Genomic DNA, 19,201 nt, shown 5'->3' with positions numbered 1-19,201 from the left:
TAACTTCTAGTAACTAACTAAATTAATTTTGTCTAATAAAATTTGATCCCATATCTAAACCGCAAATTTCTTCTTGGTCAGGATGACTCCAATTAATATTACTATAGTGAGAAGCAGAATCCTAGAATGGAGTCTGACTTCTACCTACAAAAATAATATACCAAAAATTTAAAATTCAAGGGTAGCGAATTATTTAAATATTATAATATTTATTTATATATAACAATAAATATACCTTCTCCTGATTGCACAACTGTAAGTGGTTCGATCAAACGGGCAGCTTCATTTGTGTCAGATATTTCATCAATATCCTCATCCTCATCTAATGAGTCCTCAACGTATGAATTATATATTAAATAATCATCATCATCATCAAAATCTTCTTCTGAATTTGTTCCAACTCTTGCACTACCCGATTCATTGTGAGACATATTATTTCCGCATGATAACAATGAATTTGTGAAATTAATTGCAGAAGCACCCACAACATCAACTTCAACACATAATTCTATGACAGACATTTCTTGTTGTTGTTCAAAACTTTCAATCATTGTTTCAACATCTTCATTGTCACAAATTTGCAGTGCAATATATTTACCTGCAACTAAAAATCTACAAGTGATAGTAGATATACTTTCATGTTTTTGTAATTTTACCTTGTCGTGTATCCTTTTTTTTAAACTCTCAAAACTAATACCACACTTTATTTGAATAGCTTTTTTAGGGCCTTCAAATGTGATACCATCATCAGTTTCGTACATCTTACCATTTAAATAGACGAGTGTAATAATTGAACTCATTTTTCAAAAATATACCTATAATAAATAATTAATATCGTCAACAAACAATAATATAAAAAATATATTAACATAACATAAATTATTAACCTAAAATAAATTAACATCAACAAATTACTCAAAATAAATTAAATTATTGTCACAACAATTTCCTACTTCGCTCACTCATGATGCAAAACAATCAGCATTTATTTTTAACGTCTATGTAAATTTTGGCTATTAAAAAAATATACCAACAACATCAATAATTATGAGCTTAACTAATAAAAATAATAATAATGTGGTGGACATAAAAACTACTACAATAAATAATTATTGTCATCAACAAACAAATATAACATAATTATAACCAAAAATTAAATTATTAAGTTACAAAAAATTGCTATTTATTACACAAAAAATATAAACAAAATTACTATTTCATTTTATAGTCCGTGTCAATTTGTTTATGCACCTATAAAATATAATCATTATTATCATCAACAGAATAAATATTAAATAATGTTATAATATATCGAAGATAAAAAATATTTACTAGTTTTGAGCAAAATTTCTAACCGGTATAAAGCGCTTCAACAATGATACATATTACAGCAAGAAGTCAGATTCAACCGAGCTCACTTCAATGATTTCGTAGTGAAAATGAAACGGAGGAAGATGGGTTTTATAGGGAAGAAGGAAGTGTCAGGTTGCCCACCATTAGTGGTCGTGCGCCTGGCAGACCACAACTTCCTCCCCCTGCCCCACCTCCCCTATCACCTAGTCATGTCACGCCATGTGTCAAGTTTTTTCGTGGAAAACGCCTTAACGAGTAATGCGTTGTAGTAAAAAAAGAGACTCATGTGATAAATAACTATAAAACAGACTCATTTTGATAAAAAAAAATTGTAAAAAGGACTCCATTTGGTATTTTTGGTAGCATTCTTCCTACCATCTGCATGAAAAGGAGTGAAACGACAGACCTTATAATTTTAGTTTTTTTGGTCGAGATAAATTATACCTTCGGTTATCATTTCATACCTAACCCTGAAATCAAATTTCAGACCTTAGACAAGAGAGACTCAAGTGCTGAAATCAAATTCTGTTTACTGTATGCTTGAGGATAATTGAAAATTATTTGACCCTTTTTCATATTGTTTTGTGCGTCGGAAGGTTTCAATTTCTCGTTTGACATGGTTTGACGCTTTTTCAAATGAACCGACACATTCAACCTCCAAAATTATATATAATATAATATAATATAACATAATAATAGTTAATCAAAATATAATTAAAATTGTAAACTGTTATAATGATTTTTTAAATCTTATGCCTAATAAATTTATGATTTCATAATAATAATAATAATAGAAAATTGTTCAATTTTTCCCCATAAATACACCTTCTCTCTCCTATTTTTTCCAATTTACATTACTTTTCAATTTAATTCACAATATCCATCACTTGGAACTTTCTCTCTCCTTTTTATTTTTTTTAATTTAAAATATTATAAAATATAAATATTATATTATATAATTTTTTTAATTGGTTTTAAAATTAATTATTTATTAAATTAAATTTTATAATTTTATTTTTTTAAAGAAAAAATATACAGATAAAGAAAAATAAAAAAATTGAATAAAATTAGAGTACAAATTTTTAGTTATTTTGTATGTACTTTTGTAGTTAAACTTATGTGCTATTGATATTTTTTTTTTTGTTATGTTTGTCAATTAAAAAAATAAGAAAATTAGTTAGTAGTATTAAAATAAACTAAAAAACATAGTAAAAAAATAATTGATACATTTATCTTATACAATAAACATAAAATTTCAAAGAGTAGTAACTGCTATATTTAAAATATCTTTAAAAATATTTATTGAAAATATCTTTAAATAAAAATATATTGAAAATATCTTTAAAAATATTTATTTAGCAGTTATTTTTGACTTAAGTGATAAGAATTGATATTTTTATTATTTATGACTTTCACATATAAGATTAAAATATCCAAAAGATACTAATAATGGCTAAATATGAGTTATGTTTTATAATAAAAATATATTAAAAATATTTTTAAAGATATTTAATTAGCAGTTATTTTTTGCTATCACCCGAATCAATGTGACAAGAATAGACCTTATAATTTTAGTTTTTTTGGTCGAGATAAATTATACCTTCGGTTATCATTTCATACCTAACCCTGAAATCAAATTTCAGACCTTAGACAAGATAGACTCAAGTGCTGAAATCAAATTCTGTCTACTGTATGCTTGAGGATAATTGAAAATTATTTGACCCTTTCTTCATATTGTTTTGTGCGTCGGAAGGTTTCAATTTCTCGTTTGACATGGTTTGACCATTTTTCAAATGAACCGACACATTCAACCTCCAAAATTATATATAATATAATATAATATAATATAACATAATAATAATTAATCAAAATATAATTAAAATTGTAAACTGTTATAATGATTTTTTAAATCTTATGCCTAATAAATTTATGATTTCATAATAATAATAATAATAGAAAATTTTTCAATTTTTTTCCCCATAAATACACCTTCTCTCTCCTATTTTTTTCAATTTACATTACTTTTCAATTTAATTCACAATATCCATCACTTGAAACTTTCTCTCTCCTTTTTGTTTTTTTAATTTAAAATATTATAAAATATAAATATTATATTATATAATTTTTTAATTGGTTTTAAAATTACTTATTTATTAAATTAAATTTTATAATTTTATTTTTCTAAAGAAAAAATATACAGATAAAGAAAAATAAAAAAATGGGATAAAATTAGAGTACAAATTTTTAGTTACTTTGTATGTACTTTTGTAGTTAAACTTATGTGCTATTGATATTTTTTTTTGTTATGTTTGTTAATTAAAAAAATAAGAAAATTAGTTAGTAGTATTAAAATAAACTAAAAAGCATAGTAAAAAAATAATTGATACATTTATCTTATACAATAGACATAAAATTTCAAAGAGTAGTAACTACTATATTGAAAATATCTTTAAAAATATTTATTGAAAATATCTTTAAATAAAAATTTATTGAAAATATCTTTAAAAATATTTATTTAGCAATTATTTTTGACTTACGTGATAAGAATTGATATTTTTATTATTTATGACTTTCACATACAAGATTAAAATATTCAAAAGATACTAATAATGGTTAAATATGAGCTATTTTTTATAATAAAAATACATTGAAAATATTTTTAAAGATATTTAATTAGCAGTTATTTTCTGCTGTCACCCGAATCAATGTGATAAGAATATGAACGAGATTAGTGGCGTCCTGATCCAATGAGAAAGAGGACGATAGAGGGTCGTTCCGTTTCAACTCGCAAGATGGACGAAGAAGAAAATCAACGGAAAAAGTAGTAAAAGATGTGAAATTTGCCGGCAACATGGTCATAACAAAATCCTAACATATCTTCATCTTAAATTTTTTCTTATCCAAGTGTAATTGTTTAAGTATTTTATTGATCATGAAATATAATGTTCTTCTATAAATAAGTTGTTAAACTAAAAGTCTTCTCATTTTTTAATTAAATCTAATGACATAAACAAACTAATTATAGTTAGTAATATAATTATATTAGAAAATTCAGATTTTAAATAAAAATATTCACTTAAAAAATATGTTAAGTAAATTAAATAATAAAACAAAAATAATTATATTTAATAATATAATTTTCTTTAAAAAAATTAAAAATTAAATTATAAAATTCAATTTAATAAATAAGTAATTTTAAAACCAATTAAAAAATTATATAATATAATATTTATATTTTATAATATTTTAAATTAAAAAAAATAAAAAGGAGAGAGAAAGTTTTAAATAATATATATTGAGAATTAAAATTGCAAAATAACGTAGATCGAGAAAAAAAAAAGGAGAAAAAAGATGTATTTAATGAAAAAAAAAATCAAATTGCTCGTTGTAACATTTGATGAATAGAATATTACGTTACAGAAGGTAATTTCCTCTAATACCCGGCTTATCAATTTTTTCCTGTAATACCCTTTTAATCAACCTTAATTTTGCATCATCCATATGACTATTTGCAATTTGTCGTACGATTCGTTATGACCAGCTGTAGTCAACTACATTAATATCTAATTACAGAAATATTTGCCCAGATTCAGAGTCATCTATGTGACTATATCCAAATTTTCATTTTTTCTTTTTAAAGTCAACTTTATTTGCAGCTTTGAGTAGCCTTTAGAATCAATTTAACCACATAAGTGTGTATTTGTTTTACAGTTATTACACATTTGAATGTACGTTCACTCCAATCTATTTCTTTAGTGTCATTAAGTCAACTGAAATTATTTGCGATTTGAGCCTGTAAATTAATCTAAAGATGTGTATCTGCTGTTAGTTCTAATATACCATTAACACCCTACCAATAGTACTGAAGTATCTCTCGGTTTTAACATTTCAATAAGAAAAAAATACCCAATCACATGACTTAAAATTGTACTAAACATTAGGCCACATGGTCAAATTGATGAACCCTACCAAATGAATCCTATGCGTGACAAGTTGGTAATAAGAAAGACCGTGATCATAGAACATAGCATGACATCAATCATCTACGATTAAGAAGAAATGGATTATCACTGGGTTGGCTTCCATAATGAAGGTTCAAACCTATCATTGATTAATAAAATCAGAAGTGAAGTTTGATATCAGCATTTAATTTTCACCTACCCCATCATTTTTCTTTGTGTGAGGAATAAATTAGCCAATAAATTCTCGTGTTCGTTTGCCTTTGGGTGTCAGCACAAGAAGACAAAGTAGCTGGAAAAGTAAAGTCAATGAACTAATTCTCTGAATAGTCAAGTGGCTCCATTAACAAAGTGAACGAAGTTCCACTTTTTTTTTCTTGTACTTTTTGCTTTATGATTCTTCTATTCCTAACCAGAATCATTTTAAGTTGAAAAGTTTCTGAAATCTCAGTTACACAGTGTACAATCACTAGCATCAGCCAAAAAGCCTAGTGTGCTGTTATCTTTCTCCTGTTTGGATATTTGCTTTTGCATTTGCATTTGGGGCTGCAAACTTTGGCTTATTCTTTAGATTTTTTTGAGTTTGTTTGTTTGCTTGGTTGCATCTGAAAGATATAACCAGAAACTTTTAAGTATAGGGGAGATTTTTGTTGATGGGTGCTTGTTGGAGCAGTAGGATTAAGTCTGTTAGTCCTTCCAATACAGGTAAGGAACTTCTTGATTTGCATGTTACATCATTTTGTTTACTCCTAATATCTGAATGAGTTAATTTACTTGTCAAGATTTACTTTTTGGAGTTAGAGTGAATATTGGGGTTGGTTATCACACAACTTAAATTTGTTAACTTTATGAAGATTTGTGCTGCCTAGACACGTATGCTAGTCTATGACATCTTTGAGATCCATGCAATTTAAGGATGCTATGTATTATCTTATGGTGTGATCTGTGTTTCTTCATAGTTGAGTTTCGTCTTGGATGTTCATTGAATGCCTAAATTCTAGATTTGGGCCTTAGTGTAAAGTTTTAATTTTTTTTAAACCCCTTTGAGAAGACCCTTCAGTAATTCCTGGTGGAAAAAAAATGTAATTTGAATTTGAGAGAAAATATACTTAGCACAGTAGGGATAATTTGTGGCTTTAGTGAATTCCTTGTAAATTTGGAAGTTAGTGATGATGAACTTGTTTATTTTGTTTGTTTTAAGGCACTATGGTGATTGATTTTTGTGAAATTCTTTTGGTATTTTTGAAGGGTTCACTTCTAGAAGCGTCAGCAGAGATGGCTACGATATCCACTCGAATAGCAGGAACTCATCAGCCTCCATCCCCATGACCCCTCGGAGTGAGGGCGAGATCTTACAATCTTCGAATTTGAAAAGCTACAGCTACAATGAGCTAAAAATGGCCACAAAAAATTTCTGCCCAGACAGTGTCTTAGGAGAGGGTGGATTTGGTTCAGTTTTCAAGGGCTGGATTGATGAACATTCGCTCGCTGTTACCAGAGCCGGAACAGGCATGGTTGTTGCTGTGAAGAAACTTAATCAAGAGAGTTTCCAGGGTCACAAGGAATGGTTGGTAAGTATCAATTCCTTTTCTGGATACTCATTCAGTTCCCTCATTTGAAGTGTATTAGCAAGATTATAGGGAGCTCAATGCTATTTTGGATACTCATTCAATTGGTAATTCTGATCCTGTTTCAGGGATTTCTGTTAAACTCTATATTTGTTAACTTTGATTTAATTGGCATTACTGTCCTAATCATGCAAGTTAAAAAGCTAATCATGCAAGTTAAAAAGAGCACTTTTTGGATGACTAGATTAGGATGTTAAAGTTCAGCAGATGTCCATAACTGATAGCTTAGTGGTTAATTTTCTTCTTGTTTTATATTGTAACTTGCAGGCTGAAATCAACTATCTTGGGCAACTGCAGCATCCTAATCTTGTCAAGTTGATAGGCTACTGCTTAGAGGATCAGCACCGGCTTCTAGTTTATGAGTATATGCCCAAAGGAAGTGTGGAGAATCATCTGTTCAGAAGTCAGTACCATCTAGTTTTTATGAATATTTCAATATATTGTTGAATCAATTAATTGTGTAATTGAAAAACAATCTTAGGAGTTGTTTGCTAATTTCATTACATTTCCTGATTTCAATATATTGTTGAATCAATTAATTGTGTAATTGAAAAGAGATTGTAACATTTGCTTGATCCCCCAAAGTTCCTATACTAATGTTGAATGAAATCATCATTATTAATTAATGCAGGAGGATCTCATTTTCAGCAGCTTTCTTGGACTTTGAGATTGAAAATATCCCTTGGGGCTGCAAGGGGTCTTGCTTTTCTCCATAGCACAGAAACTAAAGTCATATACCGCGACTTTAAGACTTCCAATATCCTGCTTGATACAGTAAGTATTGGAAACTTGGCCATGCCTTCATATGGTTGAACATGATGGATTTAGCATGCAGTCATTAAGCTGCTTGACTGACATGTTTTGCAGAACTATAATGCAAAACTTTCTGATTTTGGGCTGGCCAGAGATGGACCAACTGGTGATAAGAGCCATGTTTCTACTAGGGTCATGGGAACCCATGGATATGCAGCACCAGAGTATCTAGCAACAGGTACAATATCTGGTGTTTGTCAAATCGGGTTCCTGACTGCCAAGAGTGATGTCTATGGCAAATTATTTAACTAACCGATTCTTTCTCCATTTTTACCAGGTCACCTCACTGCCAAGAGTGATGTCTATAGTTTTGGAGTAGTTCTTTTGGAAATGTTGTCTGGAAGACGCGCCATAGACAAGAACCGGCCATCCGGAGAGCAATGCCTTGTTGAATGGGCAAAGCCTTACCTTTCTAACAAACGCAGAGTTTTTCGCGTGATGGATAGTCGTCTTGAAGGCCAGTATTCCCTTACACAAGCTCAAAGGGCAGCCACCCTTGCTTTTCAATGTCTTGCTGTAGAGCCCAAATACAGGCCAAATATGGATGAGGTGGTGAGAGCATTGGAGCAGCTACGCGAATCAAATAATGATCAGGTGAAAAATGGTGATCATAAAAAGCGTAGTAGAGTTAGTGGATCTGGCCTTGGTCACCACAATGGACTCCCTGCATCTACTAGCAAAGGAAGTATAGATGCTGCTAAAAAGTTTAATTATCCTAGGCCCTCTGCTTCTCTCCTTTATTAAGCAATGTATAGTTCTCTTTCTTTTTTCTAGTTTTATTTTGGACTTCATTTTGTCATTAATGTTAACATAGTGCCATCTAATCTGGTTCCTTAAGGTTCTTGTTACCCTTGATTGAATCCCGTATAAAAGTGCAAAGTGGGACCCAGTGGCGGGGTGTGCACTTGCACCTCCTTATTTTTTAAAATTCACTAAATTTATAAATAAAATCTTATATTTTTATATTTTATTTTATTTATATTTATATAATTAAATCCACTGGGGGTGAGCCCTGGTGCAGCGGTAAAGTTGTGCCTTGGTGACTTATTGGTCATGGGTTCGAATCCGGAAACAGTCTCTTTGCGGATCCAAAAATCTTATAAAGAGGTTTTTTTATTTTTTATAATTGATTAAATGTCTAACTTTCAATTAATTATAATCTTTTAAATTTTTTTACTATTTTAACACAAAATTGAAACCAATTTTTATATTGATAACAACTAACCCACATATAGTTTTGTACTAGTTATTACTTTAAACATTATATAAAATGATAAATACAATTAATTTTACACTGATTAATCTTTAATAATCTATAATAACTATTACAATGGAACTAATCCCATGTGATGTTATCTTTCTTCTGATCATTATTACCCTCAATTATTATAAACTACTATTATTATCCCAACTAATCTATCGGCTGATTTTTGACACTATCTTGTCAAAATTTTATATACTCGTGTATATATATACTCGTTGTTCTTCTTGAACTTATGATTAGAAGGAAACTTGTTGATCATACACTATCGCGTGGACGAAGAGTCTGGTTACTTGGGTACTAATTTAAGCTATTTCTTATCTTTAATCCCCTTGCCCCTGTACACACACTCCAGTCAAAAGGAGGAGAAACTAAACTTTTTTTTTTATTATGGCCTATTGTGGACTCTAAAATCCTGGCTGATGAAATTGATGGCAACTATTAATGTATATTGTTTCAGGCTACACCAAAACTCAGTGAGCATAAAGTTAGGCAGTGTGTTGATACAAGACTAGGAGGATAATACCCACCCAAAGCTGTTGCTAAGGTGCTTACTTTCGTTTAGTTTATTTTTGTTCATAGTTTATTTTATTTTTCCATTTTCTTGCTAAGGTGGTATTGAAAGTCCGTGAAAATATTCTGTTAGATTATTTTAAATTGTATGCATATGATATGAATTGGAAAACTCTAGAGTATCATCAGAATTCTATTTTTTTTAGGTAGTAAATACTGAATATGCAAAAAGGCCAAATTTTGAATCTAAAACTACTGTATCACATTCCCTTTAGGTGGACATTTGTTGGATATAATTAGTTGAGCAATCGGAAGACAATGTCTTTATGTTATTTATGATCTCAATTTCAGTACTAGTGATTGGTATTTGTGTAATTCTTTATTCCGACATACATATATTTAAGAAAAATATATAAAAATATGAAATTTAATTAAATCAATTTTATTCAAATCACTTAAATAAATTCACATGTGTAAAAGATTCATATTCATTTTATGTTACCAAATAAAACTTATTAAAAACATCTCTGGCTCAAAACAAGGTCGTCTAAAACTTCAAAGAATGAACTAAAGATTTAGCATGTGAAACAAAATGATAAAAACTACATGTTCAAAGCTTCATGCAATTAATACAGAACCCCATGTCCCAATGTCACATCCTATCAGAGCATTATGTTCTAGCGTCCTCTAGCATGAGGTTCTCCATAATTATCCACCAAACCATTTGCTCCCACGAACACAAAGTTCGAGATCATTATAGGATCCAAACACAAATAGCACATAGGGAGTGAGTTATCACATTCCTAAATAATAGAGAGAAACGAGACAACATAGATATACATATTATATAAATGAAATATAACTTACTTTAACATAGCTAATGTCATTCCACCACTTATCGCATAACATCACATCTCAATACTATACGTCTCATACATTTTCACATCATTCACGTACTCAAGGATCAAAACACAATATCACTCAACCAATCAATATCGATCAATACACAAGCGTTATGCAACAAATATACTAAGACTCAATCCTATATGTAATGTGGTACCATGTTAGTAAAAAATCTTGTTGGGCACATAAGAATACATGACAAGACAGACCACACACTGGTAAGTCAGGTCACTCTCACTAGGTAAAATCATAGGAAGACCAGTCAGGATCACTCAGTTTTGCGAGAACACTCCAATCATATGGGATCAACATAGGCTTCAAGGAACATTCAAACTGAGTGTATTTACCTCAAGGTCTATACTCCGAAGAGTTTGTCAGGACCTTTCCCTCCCGATTCAAGTCCAACCCAGAAAACATTTTAGCACGTAGACTCTATCTATGAACAGTACAAAACACACAACTCCTCAATTGTTCTCAAAATAATTTTAACTCGTTGCACCTCAAAGTGATTAAATTCGTTGGCTTCCCACAGTGGATCCCATCACAATACTCGTCGTGCATTAACTCGTCGCCCTTAAAGGGTCTTACAATTATGTGATTGTATGATTCATAGCTCACAAATCAATGCACACAATATCTCAATACAAATGTATCTTATAATTTAATACATACTCAATTTATCACATACACTCAATCTCAATCACAATGTTATAATCCCAAAACATGTTATCACACCTCATGAATCATATACACACCACACAGTATTAATATATACATGACACAAACACATACTTTAGCTATGAACTATGCATTACACACAATTACTCAATTGCATTCAAAATCATTTTAACTCGTTGCGCCTCAAAGTGATTAAACTCGTTGCATTCCCACAGTGGATCCCATCACAATACTCGTCGCATATTAACTCGTTGTCCTTAAAGGGTCTTACAGTTGTGTCATTGCACAGTTCATATCTCACAACTCAATATATGCAATATCTCAATACACATGTTGATGGAAGCTTGCGTGTGAAACTTCTATGGAGGCTGGATCTTTGAGCTTCAATGAGGTCCTTCAATGGTGATTTTCCACCATGGAGATGCAGCGGAAGGCAAAGGAGAAGAGGAGAGGGGAGGCACCATCCACTAGGGAATGAGCCATGGAAGAAGGAGCTTCACCACCAAGAATATGCCTTGGATAAGAAGCTTGAAGAGGATGCTTTAATGGAGGAAAAGAAAGAGAGAAGGGGGGAGCACGAAATTGAAGGAATAAAAGAGGAAGAGAAGTGGAACTTTGAAGTGTGTCTCATAAGACTTTCATTCATCAAAGTTACAACAAGTGTTACACATGCTTTTATTTATAGACTAGGTAGCTTCCTTGAGAAGCTTTCTTGAGAAAACTTCCTTGAGAAGCTTGTTTGAGAAAACTTCATTGAGAAGCTAGAGCTTAGCTACACACACCCCTGTAATAACTAAGTTCACCTCCTTGAGAAACTTCCTTGAGAAGATTCCTAAAGAAGCTAGAGCTTAGCTACACACACCTCTCTAATAGCTAAGCTCACCCTCATGACAAAATACATAAAATACAAAAAAAAGTCTCTACTACAAAGACTACTCAAAATGCCATGAAATACAAGGTTAAAACCCTATACTACTAGAATGGCCAAAATACAAGGACCGAAAGAAGAAAAAAAACCTATTCTAATATTTACAAAGAAGAGTGGACCCAACCTTGGCCCATGGACTCAGAAATCTACCTTGAGGTTCATGAGAACCCTATGGCCTTTTTTAGTAGTTCTAGCCCAATCCTCTTGGATTCTTCTATCCAATACCCTTGGGGGGTAGGATTGCATCACATGTATCTCACAATTCATCACATATTCAATTTATCATTTACACACAATCTTAATCACAATTTCATGATCCCAATATAACAATTTATCACGCTATTCTAGTAAATATCGTCCAAAACACAAAAGAATTATACAAAAATTCTTCTCACAACACGAGGAGTAAAACCCCTCAAACAATTTCACATAATCATATCAAAATCAAAGGAATCAAAATCGTAGGTTAAAAAACACAAAAAACACTAAGAACACTTAATTTTATCAACCAATTCGCATCAGGGCATCAATTGGCTCGTCAAACACAACAATCTGATAATTATAATCATAAAGAAAGAATTACAATACAATAAGCATCCTAAAATAATCCTCGATTTGATCTTCTAAGGATCCCTACACATGTTCATTCTAACTCCAATTGTGATAAACTGATCCCTTATCTCTAAGCGGGCTCGCGTGAGTAGCCCGACAATGATAGCGGTGTCTCTAACGATTTCCTAAGATTCTTCAAGATTTTCCTTTGGTTGCTCTACTAGGTTTCCAATCGTTAGAGAGAAGGAGAAAGGATTGGAGCCTCCATTTCACTGTCTCCATGGGAGGAATATTTCTCTCACCAAACATATTATTCCGTAAATCCAAATGGTGGGGATGTACGAAATTGACACGACGGTCCAATAGTTAACGAGTCTTTATTGTAGTTTTATTGGGACAGATTTGAGTGTATGTGGAAAAAAGAAAGCTCCACGCGAGGGACATTTCTCTCATCACCTATATTATTTCACAAATCCCAATGGTAAGGATGTGAGAACATGATTTTCGAAGCTGATGTTAAAATTTCATGATGATCCAACTGTTAACGAGTTTGAGATCGTAGTTTTGTTGAGATAGATTTGAGTGTATGCCAGAAAAAGAGAGGATTTTGGGAGAGGGAGAAGGGAAAACAGACTTGTGAGGAAGACAGAGTATAGAGACGTGTTGTAAATGTAAAAACTGACCTAATATATCTCTGTTTATAGCTAGGGTACTTTCAGGCAAATTTACCCTAGGGGGCTTCTTTTAAAAACTATTTACCAAACAGGGTTTGTTTTTAAACAAATTGCAAGGGGGGTCTGTTATGTACGTGGATGCCGCCATTCCTACTAGCGTGAAGCTTGTAACGCCATTGGCAATGGCGAGGAAGGCGATGCCGCCATTGACAGCAGCGGGACAGGGTCTGAGTCACTGCCCATACCGCCATTCAAACTGGCGGGACATGCTGACTAAGCATCTCGCCATTGGTACTGGTGGGACATGCCAACGTGGGCAGTCCCACCATTGGCGCCTGTGGAACACGTTGTAGCATGTGGGGTTGCAGTGTTCAGTCTGAAAAAGATGGGTAGGCTTGCAGTAGGGGTTGCAGTGTTCAGTCTGAAAAAGATGGGTAGGCTTAGGGTTTGCAGTTATGAAAAGCTTGCATGTGAACGTTAAAAATTTGAACGTTGGGGTTTAAGTTTTCAGCTATAAAAAAAATGCTTGAACCTTGATTATTTACGCTTGCATTTCTCCTTACTGAGTTCTCTTTCTGTTTCTTCTTGAGTGTGAGCTTGTGCTTGTGCTTGCTGTGTGCTTCTTGCTTTGTGCTCCTTGGTTCAAATTTGGTGCGTGCTTCCTTCCTTCAAGTGTGTGCCCTTACCCTTACCCTTCCTTTCTGGTAAGTGTTTTCAAAGTAAATAAAATTTATATATTCTGTTAATAAATATTATAAGTTTAAGTTAGTTAGTATTAACAAATATTCTAAGTTAGTTAGTATGTAAATAGTAGATTAGTTAGTATTAACAAAAATTCTAAGTTTAAGTTAGTTAGTATCAGTAGGTATTGTGTTGGTATTTTTTACGTATTAATAGATATACCAATGTTAGGTTAGTTACTATGAAAATATTATTTGGTTAGTTAGAATGAAAATTTTATTTAGTTATTGTATGTATTGTTAGATATTATATGTGTGATATATATATATATATATATATATGAAAATAATATTTGGCTGAAAATATTATTTGGTTACTTAGTATGAAAATATTATATATTTGTTTAGTTAGTATAAAAATATTACGTGTATATATATTTAGTTGTATATATTCTTAAATTTTATATATGTGATATTAGCTTTTGTAGTATTAGGTATATATTTACACGCATGATACTTTAGCCTAATAAATATATATACATACATGATACTTTAGGAAGACACACGTAATATTAGGTTTTGTAGTATTAGGCACAAGTTAATATTAGCTTTAGGTATATATTTGTAAATTTTAGACACACGTAAATTTTTAGTTTTTGTAATATTAGTTAGCTGTAGAAATTTAAGCATTTTACATGTAAATAAATAATTATAATATTAAATACACGTAAATTTGCCTTTTTAGTGTCTTAATTTTGTATGTTATATATAGATAGTATAATTTTAAATAAATGAATTGATAAGTTAATATTGTTTGAGTTATATATATATATATATATATATATATATATATATATATATATAAGATAGTGTTAGTTGTAGTTTGTAGGTTAATATTATTTGTTTTAGGAAATTTACATTATTAAATATATGATACATTGTACAAATAATTACTGCTAATAATTTTTAAATAAAAATTCTAATTCACAAAATTAGTACGCTTAAACTATAAGAGAATCAGGTAAATATTTCTAAGGCCTAATTACAATAATTAATACGCTTAAACTTCATGTTCAAATTTTTTTCTAAAAAAACAATTATTACTTCAATTAAATATTTTGTCAATCATAAAAATAAAAAAATGTATTTACTTGCTCTATGAAAAATTCCTCAACTTCAAAAATATTTCAGACACAAAATGGAAGGCTTATAAATGGAAGGGTTACACTTAAAAAAATTTCAAACACAAAAATCATAAAAAAAATAGGCTTACAAATAATTATTGCTAATGATTTTTAAATAAAAAATCTAATTCACAAAATTAATACGCTTAAACTATAAGGGAATCAGTTAAATATTTGTAACGCCTAATTACAATAATTAATACGCTTAAATTTCACGTTCATTTTTTTTTTCTAAAAAAACAATTATTACTTCAACTAAATATTTTGTCAATCATAAAATTACAAAAATCTATTTGTTTGTTCTATGAAAAATTCCTCAACTTCAAAAAAATTTCAAACACAACATGGAAGGCTTATAAATGGAAGAATTACACTTAAAAAAATTTCCATCTTAAAACCAATAAAAATATAGGCTTACAAATAATTACTGCAAATCATTTTTAAATAAAAAATCTAATTCACAAAATTACTACACTTCAAACAAAATGAAAGAAGGCTTTAAAAAATTGACTCAATAAAAAATCATTCTTTTAAATAAATACAAAATATCCTTACTTTAAATAAATCACTAACTTTGAGCAAAATCAGCAAACTTCTGGAAACTGCCTATCTTTCTCTCCTCTTTGGACTGCTTTGTTTCTCTCTTCAGACTACCTTTGCTTTGAGTGTGAAATTTTGTTCTTAGAAATGCTCTTATTTAAAGCCAATTTACACCCATGCAGCATGTGATCTTCTCTACAATAATTACAGGCGCATGTGAATATGAAACTGTATCCATGTGAACCCTCAGCATGCCATGCCCTAGCCTGCAAATGAGCAGAACCCTAACCTGCAAATGAGCAGAACCCTAGCCTGCTGCATGTCACCCTTACTTGCAAACAGTGCCCTAAGCTGCTGTGTGAAGCCAGAACCCTATCTGTAGATGTATCAAGGCGTGAAGAAGTAGTCTGTAGCTGTATCAAGGCGTGCAGAAGGTGAGAAGAAGTGCACGTTGGTCTCGCTGGTGCTATTGGCGGGATGCCCAGTCAGCACTTGTCTCGCTGGTGCTACTGGCGGGTTGCCCAGTCAGCACTTGTCTCGCTGGTGCTAATGGCGGGTTGCCTGTAACGCTCTTGGTGCTGGCGGCACCCAGCCACGTCTCGCCAGAGCTAGTGGCGGCATCCATGGAGTCGCTGATGCAGCTGGCGACATCAAATGAAAAATAGACCCCCCCTGCAATTTCTTTCAAAAGGGACCCTGATCCGTAAATTGTTTATAAATGTGTCCCTCTACAGTAAATTTGCCGTACTTTCAACCTATTATTTATTCTATTTTTCTTTATTTTATTATTTTATAAAAAGGAATTATATATTACTTACTATCAAATGAATAAATAAAATATCTTTTTTATTTTTTAAGAACATATATTTATTTTATTTACCTTTAAAATATTATTTTAATTAATAAATTATTTATTCTTATTTATTTAATTACAAAAGCCTCATTATGTTTCCTAAAACTCTATTTATTTTTAAATAAAATCCTTTTTAATTTCTACATCAGTTTAAGCTAGAACTAGTGTAGATAATGATTTTCAACATTGATTTTAAAATCAATGTTGAAAAATGCCTACTATCAACGATAGTCGTTTCAACATCAGTTCTAAATCAATGTTGAAACTTCTCCAGAACAAATGTTAAAGTCCTTTTATGTAGTATTGGTTAGGATTGTCTCTACACTAGGGTTTGTGTTTGGGGAAATCAAAAGTAGTGCATAAATTCAGGGCCCTAGAAGTTGATATGGTGGTGTTAGTGTTGCATATTTGGATTCTAAGATCCGACATGAATGATGTGATTATGTTCCACATGTAGGTCACTCACACTTCTCTTGTGCTATTTTTCTGTCGAAATATTTTTTTTTCTCTTTTTCTTACTATGATTTGTTAGAATTTGTTCATTCATTTGGTATTTTGTATTGTGATTCAATAATGATTTATGTTGGTGTTGTTCTTTGCATTTCATGCTTACTTGGCACATTTTGTAATTTTGTTTTGTTCTGAATTACGTTTTTCATGGAAGATATGCAGGAACCAAACCTAAATGCTAAAATAGCTAAGCAACTTCAAAGATTTTATTAAGTGGAAATTCAAGGCTCAACATAATCACAATTATGGTATAACTAATGAAGTCTTTGTATGCTTCTATTCTAGGCTCAAAGCAACCTCAATTCATGAATATGTTCTTTGAGAAATGTCATTTATCTTTTCTTCCTTCTAAGTTCTAACTAGTGTGATCTATGTATGGTTTTATTTCTTTTGCTTGAGTTATTTTTGTAATTTTGTTTGAAGTCAATTTTCTTTGTGTTTATTGAGTTCTATGAATTTGACCATACCTTCTATTTTCGGAATCATAACATGTTTGATTTTTCTCTTAGATAAACCTCCTTGGAGTTGCTTTCAGTATGGTGGATTATAGTTTCAAACTTTCAATTGCAATGGATAATCTGTTGGATCAAGTGGCCTCAGAATAATTAAGAAGGGGGGGTTGAATTAATTATTTATGAACCTTTACTAATTAAAAAACTATCCTTCTTAGGCTTTTACTATAATGTTAAAAAAGTAAAGAACAGAAATAGAAACTTAACCAAAAGTAAAAGCGATAATTAAAGTGCACAGCGGAAATTAAAGAGTGTAGGGAAGAAGAAGACAAAAACAAGAGTTTTATACTGCTTCGGCAACAACCCGTGCCTACATCCAGTCCCCAAGCGACCTGCGATCCATGAGATTTCTTTTCAACCTTGTAAAATCATTTACAAGCAAAGATTCACAAGGGATGTAACCTCCCTTGTTCTCTTTGAACAACCAAGTGGATGTACCCTCCACTTGAACTGATCCACAAGAGATGTACCCTCTCTTGTTCTCAGTTACAACAACCCAAGTAGATGTACCCTCTACTTGTACCACAAAGGATGTATCCTCCAATATGTTAAGACAAAGTTCTTAGGCGGTTAGTCCTTTGAAACTTTGTGAAGGGGAAACAAAAGATATCTCAGGCGGTTAGTCCTTTGAAATCTTTTGTTTAAGGGAAAGGGAAGAATCAAAAGAATTCTCAGGCTGTGTCATTTTGAATTCCTTGAAAAGGGATAAGGGAGACACAAAAGAATTCAGGCGGTTAATCCTTGGCGAATTCTTTTTGGCAAAGGGAGAAGAGAATGAAAAGATATAGCACACTTTTGTTTTCTGTGAAAGAACAAGGTTTGGAAACCAAAAAACTTTAGAAAGCCTTTGGAAAAGGAAGAAGAAGAAAGATATCAAAAGGTTATCAAAAAGTTGTATGTAAAGGTTGTCAAAAGTTATTGAAATGCAAGTCAAGGTCTTGCTTTTATAGACTCTTCATGTCTGGTCAAGAAAACCATTGGAAGAGTTATAACCTTTAAAAAAACCTGAAAACCATTGGAAGTGTTACATCTTTTGATTTTTATTCAAAACTTGTCACTGGTAATCGATTACCAAAACCATGTATTCGATTACACAAAGCATTTTATGAAAGGATATGACTCTTCACAATTGATTTTGAATTTCAACGTTTAGATACACTGGTAATCAATTACCAATATCTTGTAATTGATTACACCATTTTGAAATCAATTGGAACGTTGCAAATTCAGTTAAAAGCTTTTGAAATCAAACTTTGCTACTGGTAATCGATTACAGGAAACTGGTAATCGATTACCAGAGAGTAAAAACTCTGGTAACTTAGAAAATTTTGAGAAAAACTCTTATGAAAAACAAAACTGTGCTGAGTTTGTTTTTTGAAAAATCTTTTCAATACTTCCCTTGTGAAGTCTTCTTGATTTCTTCTCTTGAAACTTGAATTCATCTTCTCTTGAATCTTGAAATCAAACTTCTCTTGATTCTTGAATCTTGTTGACTCAATCTTGAAATCATTCTCTTGGGCTTTTTGTCATCATCTTTGTTATCATCAAAACTACTTGAATCAACTTGATTTATCATCATGAAGCTTGCTTCTACAATCTCTCCCTTTTTGATGATGAAAACCCTAAAATGCAAACCACATAGTCATATATCACAATCCAT

The 19,201-nt window shown here is 31.3% G+C and overlaps 1 protein-coding gene across 3 annotated transcripts; it reads left to right on the top strand.

The window, feature by feature from the left end:
- The first annotated feature begins 5,387 nt into the window (after positions 1 to 5,387).
- On the top strand, positions 5,388 to 8,590 carry LOC100818744 (receptor-like cytoplasmic kinase 176). 3 transcript variants are annotated; one of them, XM_003522052.5, is made up of 6 exons: positions 5,388 to 6,017; positions 6,561 to 6,883; positions 7,208 to 7,343; positions 7,572 to 7,714; positions 7,808 to 7,931; positions 8,031 to 8,590. In XM_003522052.5, the coding sequence occupies exons 1-6, from the start codon at positions 5,966 to 5,968 to the stop codon at positions 8,495 to 8,497; spliced, it is 1,245 nt and encodes a 414-aa protein (XP_003522100.1). In that variant the 5' UTR covers positions 5,388 to 5,965; the 3' UTR covers positions 8,498 to 8,590. The 3 variants fall into 3 exon arrangements, with proteins under 3 accessions (XP_003522100.1, XP_040870222.1, XP_006576543.1); XM_041014288.1 differs by having other exon boundaries at positions 5,412 to 5,612; XM_006576480.4 differs by having other exon boundaries at positions 5,412 to 5,663.
- The last annotated feature ends 10,611 nt before the right edge of the window (positions 8,591 to 19,201 follow it).

This window comes from Glycine max, chromosome 3 (assembly GCF_000004515.6).
Source record: "Glycine max cultivar Williams 82 chromosome 3, Glycine_max_v4.0, whole genome shotgun sequence".
NCBI classification, from domain to species: domain Eukaryota; kingdom Viridiplantae; phylum Streptophyta; class Magnoliopsida; order Fabales; family Fabaceae; genus Glycine; species Glycine max.
Note: the sequence above shows the minus strand (reverse complement) of the source record. Positions and strands in the feature narration are given on the sequence as shown.